This window comes from Sitophilus oryzae, unplaced genomic scaffold (genome assembly GCF_002938485.1).
Source record: "Sitophilus oryzae breed Bouriz unplaced genomic scaffold, Soryzae_2.0 scaffold_1968_pilon_pilon, whole genome shotgun sequence".
NCBI classification, from domain to species: Eukaryota; Metazoa; Arthropoda; class Insecta; order Coleoptera; family Curculionidae; genus Sitophilus; species Sitophilus oryzae.
Window position 1 is genome coordinate 170,657 of NW_022146688.1, and position 6,846 is coordinate 177,502.

Genomic DNA, 6,846 nt, shown 5'->3' on the forward strand with positions numbered 1-6,846 from the left:
GCATACTTTACAAGGTTTTCAAATCTCCAAATCGGATACCCATGCAATCGAAATCGAAAAGTGGATTCAGTGCTTTTCACTGGAAAATTTGTCGGACGCCAAAACACGCGTCTTCCTCAGATCCAAATTCCCAGAAAAAGACCTTTCTTCTCCGTTTCAGAAACGAAAACAAAAACCCTTTTCACCACAGACAAGTGAAAGAAAAAGTGATATCATATGATCGGAAATCATTAGAACAGAAAATCGCAATCCACAGCGACGTGAGATTGGGACAAGTGAAATGCAATTAAGGAAGTTTGGCATATAGCGAATAGATGGCGCTAATAAACAAGACAAGTAAACTGTAAGAAATGAAGTTTGACACCTAGCGAATAGATGCGCTAATAAAAATTAAATATCGAAACAAGTGACCTGTAACAAACGGAGTTTGGTATCTTTGGCATCTAGCAAATAGATGGCGCCAATACTAAGAAATTTGAATAAAAATAATTTTTAAATTCAATTTTATTAAAGGAATTAAAAAATGCTACACTGCCCCCCTCCAAAAAAAAGAAAGGCCCTCAAAGAGGACTTTCGCCCAAACACCACTAAGGAAAACTAAATTAAATTGGTACATGTTTTTAGATTTTTTTTAATTAAATTTGGTGGATGATAGCTTCGTGTATCACACGTCCATAAAGGAGTCACAATTGGTAAGTCGCAATCGGTATGTCAAATCAGGGGAGGTTACACAATCGGGAAAGTCAAAATCACCACATAATCCAAAAAAAACAAAATCATATACAAAATATATGATAAACTAAAACTAAACTTAAAACTAAAAAGGTATGGGATAGGAAAAGAAAAAAGAATCCCATGGAAGCGCAGATGTTTCTGAAGATTAACCGGTTAACCACTCAAGGTAACTCACCTGTATGAGAAAAAGAAGGAAAATTACAATAGAAAACACAATAGAAAGACACAAAGAAAGAGAAAAAAATATTGTCACTAATGACCCAAAATATCCGTAACATAGGATTCCAGCCTATGAAACGCTATTGCAAATATGGAAAGAAGATCACAATAATATCCAAAACACAGTAAAACTTACGAAGTCATGAGGTTAGCTACGTCTCACTTCTAGGTTGCAATCAAAATCATAACAACTTTTCGTTTTTTCACGAAGTTGTGTTCTCGGAATACACAAAATACAAGAATCTCTTACATTTCAGATTCTTGTGAACTGAATAAAAAAGAATAGAGCAAATGACATAAAACTATATGAGTGATTAACAGAATTACCATCCCACAAAATATTTACTCAAAATTAGGTAATCTGTAGAATACTCGAAGAAAAAAAATACTGTCATATGCTCGCATTTCCAAATAGAAATACTATAACATATCAAAAATATAGGTACGCAAAAAAAATAAATGACAATATAGTTATACTGATTCGCGACAAATCCGTAAAAAAACGAGAAGCAAATGTTGTATAACTGTTTAATCTGAACTAAAAAGAAACTAAAATTATAATCTATGTATCCGTTAGACTAAACCCTAAAAAGGAATCGGACATAATAGATTATTTGAATTACTGTGACGTAGTAGAGACATTTTCTGTATCATCGTCGTCAATCGTGTGACCTTGGTATGGTTTAAGATCTTTTATATGCCAGCGGCCTGCGTTAGTACCATTCTCGTCTACTAAAACATAAACTAAATTCGAGATTTTCTTTCGCACTGAAGATAAAATAAAACGAGGAGCTAACTTGGCTGAAAAGTTAATACCAGCATTTGATAAGACCTTATTACGTCTCCAAACCAAATCACCAACCTGAAAAGATAAATCACGCCTACGCAAATTATAAGACTTCGAGTTTCTTTCATAAGCAGCATGAAGTTTCTTACGGACTTCGCTAAAGACACTATAAAGATTTTTGAGTTCAGAAGCGTAAGAGTTGCGATCGCCAGGCATAATTTCAAAATCTTCAGAAAATTTAACTTGACCATAATACTTACCAGAGATGGGAATATGTCTACCAAAAACTAAAAATGAAGGAGAAAAACCTGTGACCTCATGTTTAGAAGTATTTAAAGCAAACTGAATATTAGAGAGCTGAACATCCCAATCTGTATGCTGTTTAACATAAGTTCTAATAGCTGTTCCTACAGTTTTATTCATTCGCTCAACAAAGTTACATTGAGGAGAATACACAGCATTATACCAGATCTTCTGAACTTGGTATTTCTTAGCTAAATCTCTAAATTCTTTCGCAACAAATTGAGGACCATTGTCACAAATTATATGTTGAGGTACTCCATAGGTAAGAAAAACTTCATTCTCAAGATACTTCACAATATAGGGAGATTTTGATGAACGCAACGGACACAGAAGAACATACTTCGAAAACCAATCGCCAACAACTAAAAGCCACTTATGACCCTTTTTTGATCTAGGAAAAGGACCCATAAGATCTAAAGCGATTGTCTGAAAAGGCATATTAACTTGCTTTTCTTTTCCCATCTTACCTAACGGCATAGTATTAGAAGATTTTTGAGCTCCGCAAACACGACAACTCCTAACAAATTTAAGAACATCGGCTCTCATCTTGGGCCAATAAAATTGTTCTTGAAGTCTCGATAAAGTCTTATAAAAACCCAAATGCGAACAAGTTGGCGGATTATGACATGATTCGATAATATTACGACGTTGAGGACGTGGAACAACCTGCTTCCATTCTTGAAGATTTGATGAAAATGGTAACTGTACCGGAATAAACTTAAAAAGAAAACCATCTTCAACTTTCCACTGTGGAAATGAACCAGGTGAAGCTAAAATCTTTTGCTTCATAGTCTCATACCATGCGTCAGTATGGTCTAAATCTATATTCAAAACGGAAATTTGCGGACATACAAAAGAATCATTATCTGAAATATCTGAAGGAGAATCATCACTAGGTATTCTACTAAGAAAATCTGGAACTACATTATTTGAACCTTTACGATGAACTAAATCAAACGTAAACTGTCTAAGTCTAACAGACCATCTAGCAAGACGACCAGTAGGATTCTGTAATTTATTAAGCCACAAAAGAGAGTAATGATCTGTACAAACGGTAAAACGTACTCCATCAATCCACGGACGAAATTTTTCCAAACTAAAAATAACAGCTAAGCACTCTCGCTCAGTTACACTATAATTGCGCTCGGATCTAGTAAGAGATCTACTAGCATAAGAAATTACACGATCTTCGTCATTAATTTTCTGTATAAGCACTCCACCAAGACCGGTGTTGGATGCATCTGTTTCTATAATAAAAGGTTTAGAAAAATCCGGTTGGGACAAAATTGGAGCAGAAACAAGAAGTTGTTTAATTTTCAAAAAAGAATCTTCAGCGGCAGGATTCCACTGAACTCCTTGACCTTTCTTTTTACCTTTTAACAAATCATTAATGGGTGAAACTAAAGTTGAAAAATTTCTTATAAAACGACGATACCAACTACACAAACCTATAAATCGTTTTATTTCAGTCGTAGTGGTAGGGCGAGGAAAGTTTAACATGGCTGAAACTTTTTCTGGATCAGTTCTTAATGAATTAGAGCCAACAATATATCCAAGAAATTTTAAAGATTTTTTAAAAAATTCACACTTTTTTATATTTATAGTTAGATTAGCATCTTTTAACTTATCTCTAACTTCAGAAAGCAATTTAATATGTTCCTCAAAACTAGGTGAACATATGATTATATCATCTAAATAGCAAAAAATGTGTGGTTCATAACGTGGTCCAAAAATAGCATCAACAAGTCTTTGTTGTGTCTGAGCGGCATTACACAATCCAAATGGCACTGTATTAAATTGAAATTGACCTCTACCAACTATACTGAAAGCAGTTTTTGGTTTGGAATCCTCGGACAATGGAATCTGCCAGAAACTTTTACGCAAATCTATACTAGAAATATACGTAGCTCCACGAAGAGAGTTTAAAATTCTATCTATATTTGGCATAGGGTAAGAGTCATACTTTGTAACCTGATTTAAAGATCGACCATCAAAACAAAAACGAAATTCACCAGTTGGTTTTTTAACTAAAAGCACTGGAGAACACCAAGGACTATTAGAAGGTTCCACGACATTAAGTTTAAGCATATCATTTAATTCCTCATTCAAGATTTTTGACATATAAGGGGACATTAAAAAAGGTTTTTGACGAAATGGTTTGGCATCACCAGTGTCAATCGACATAGTAATTTTATCTGTACGACCAAGACCATGGTCACTATTGATACTGTCAAAAGAGTTAATAAGAAGTTCAGCTTGTTTTCTCTGATTTGGTGTTAAATCATCAAGGGTACACAACGTATTTACAGCACGGGTGTTATAAGGAAATGAAGAAAACTTAGGCTGAGATCTAGAATTGACTTCCCACCAATTTTTCTTAAGATCTTCCATAAGATCAAACCGCAAGATAAAATCACAACCAAAAATAAAACTATGAGGCAATGAAGGAACTACAATAGCACTTATAACTTGACATAAACCATCAACGACTAAAGGTAGATCGACTACACCAACTATTTTCTTTTCGGTATTGTCTGCAGTACTAATTGATAAAAGAGTTGGTTCCCTAATAACCAAATTAAGATTCTCAATAACAGGAATACCAGCAGCTCCAATAACTGTAGATGTACTTCCAAAATCTAAAAGACCACAAATTTCAACGCCTAGAATTTCTACTAAAATATAAGGTCTGTTATCAGAAACCTTTGGACAAAAAAGAGGAGAAACTTTATGATTGGTAGTGGTGGATCTATAAAAATTCTTAACACATAATAACCACTTCTTCCAATCAGATTCTGAAAATAAATTTCTGGGTTTGAATTTTTGAACTGCACGACCAGAAACACGAGTTCGTCCAATTAGTATTTTTGAACATTTGGGACACGCCGGTGACTTAACACCTAAATTACCACATTTAAAACAAAAAACCTTACGTTTCTGTCGACAATCATGAAATGTATGATTTGGACCAGAACAATTCCAACAAACTAAACGCGAGGTTGCTTCCTTACCTGAATTTTCTACAGATCTGGGCATACTCGAAGAAGTATTTACCATATCAGGGTCAGAAGACGACGACGCTACAGAATAACTAGCAGACCGAACAGTAGTATTTTTATTTTTGTTTTGAGCATTGACATTCTTAGACTTTTTACAAAACTGTACTCGATGAGAATCAGACGAGCTAGAATCAGGAGTGGTATTCAATTGAGAAACATTTAAACTTCTAGATCGTTTTTCATTCTGATGTTTAGCATTTTCTAATTTTCTACACAAATTAGAGAGTTCAGACACAGATAAAACATCAACTAAAGCTAACTGAGTAATGTATTCAGGAAGTAAATTTTGTCTAATAATTTTAATCTTATTAACCTCACTAGGGCATTTACTTAATCTACTAAAAAGATTCTCTAAAGTTGCTATAAAAATTAAAATACTTTCATTTTTTCGTTGTTTATAAGATTTAATTTGCGACCAAATATTGTCATCATTATCTGGTGGCAAAAAGTCTTTCTTTAATCTTTCTACAAGAGATTTCCAATCTGTAACATGTTGTTTAATACTTCTGTACCAAATAAAAGCATTCCCGGTAAAAAGTTCTACTGCGGAAGAAAATAAATCTTGTTCACTAACTTTACGTGATTCAGAAAGCTCAGTAACAGTTTCTAAAAATGAAAATAAATCTTGAGGATTACCATTAAATTTAATAGGCCAGTCTGACACTGGACAAGGTTTAGCAACATAAGTCACAATAGGAGGCGGTACATTAATAACCGAACAGAACTAACATTTAAAATTTCATTTGTGTCAGAAATTTTTGAAAATAAGTCAGCTTCAAGTTGATAACAACTAGTATAAACATCAGTTTGAATAGTCTCTGCATCAGCACGATTTTCATCTAAAAATATTCTTCTAATTCTACCAGCCAAAATGTACAAGACGAAGATTTTATAACTTTAAACATTGAATCATTTACTCCACCCCTCGAATCTCAGAAATTGACAAAGAAATTGAATCTAAAGTTGCTTTAATTTCGAAAATTTCTTGATCAAAAGAAAGAGGATAATTTTCCATATTAACTAAACAAAAAGGGTTATTAATTCTCTACTTAAAAGACCTGACAAAATTTTACGTTTACTCTCAACATTTTTAGATGTCTTAATACCCCTAATAAGAAGTTCATAATCTAATTCTACTTGTCGTAAATGATTAACTTTAAAAGATTCTTTCTCCATTGTAATTCAGTTATATAAGATATTAAAGACTAAATGATTCAGAAAAATTTACTAATTTTAACAAAAAGCTGTTATGACTGGACGCAATCTATCAGAAAGAAATTATGTTCAATGTCAAAACCAAAAAAGACTCAAATATTCAAAACAAATTCCAAAATTTTACGAAGTACTAACAACGCTACCCTGTATACTAAAATTATGTCCACTCTGTATATTCAAAATATAACCTTTACCTGTATATTTATATCAAGATCAAAATTTCAATAAACTATGTAGTCAGAAGTATCAAGTTATTTATCTCTGAGTTTTAAACCGATAAACAAACACCCTCTATAACATAAAAAACAAAAATTGCTGTTGTACTGAAATTATAAAAATTAAATTACAGAAATAATGAAAACAAAATTTCAAAACTATAGTCTTTGCCTTAAAGAAAATTTATCTGAGCCTAATAGAAATTATTTTACTGAATTCAGTTTACTAAATTAAGTCAATCAAATTAAACTAAGTTGATCCAATTAAATAGAACATGAGCCAATCAAATTAAGCTGAGCTAATCAAATTAAG

At 32.8% G+C, this 6,846-nt stretch overlaps 1 protein-coding gene across 1 annotated transcript; it reads right to left on the reverse strand.

The window, feature by feature from the left end:
- Positions 1–280: 280 nt before the first annotated feature.
- On the reverse strand, positions 281–6,279 carry LOC115883593. Its single transcript, XM_030901950.1, has 3 exons — positions 6,241–6,279; positions 4,765–5,827; positions 281–2,925 (listed from the first exon to the last, which is right to left on the reverse strand). The coding sequence occupies exons 1-3, from the start codon at positions 6,277–6,279 to the stop codon at positions 1,574–1,576; spliced, it is 2,454 nt and encodes an 817-aa protein (XP_030757810.1). The 3' UTR covers positions 281–1,573.
- Between the last annotated feature and the right edge of the window lie 567 nt (positions 6,280–6,846).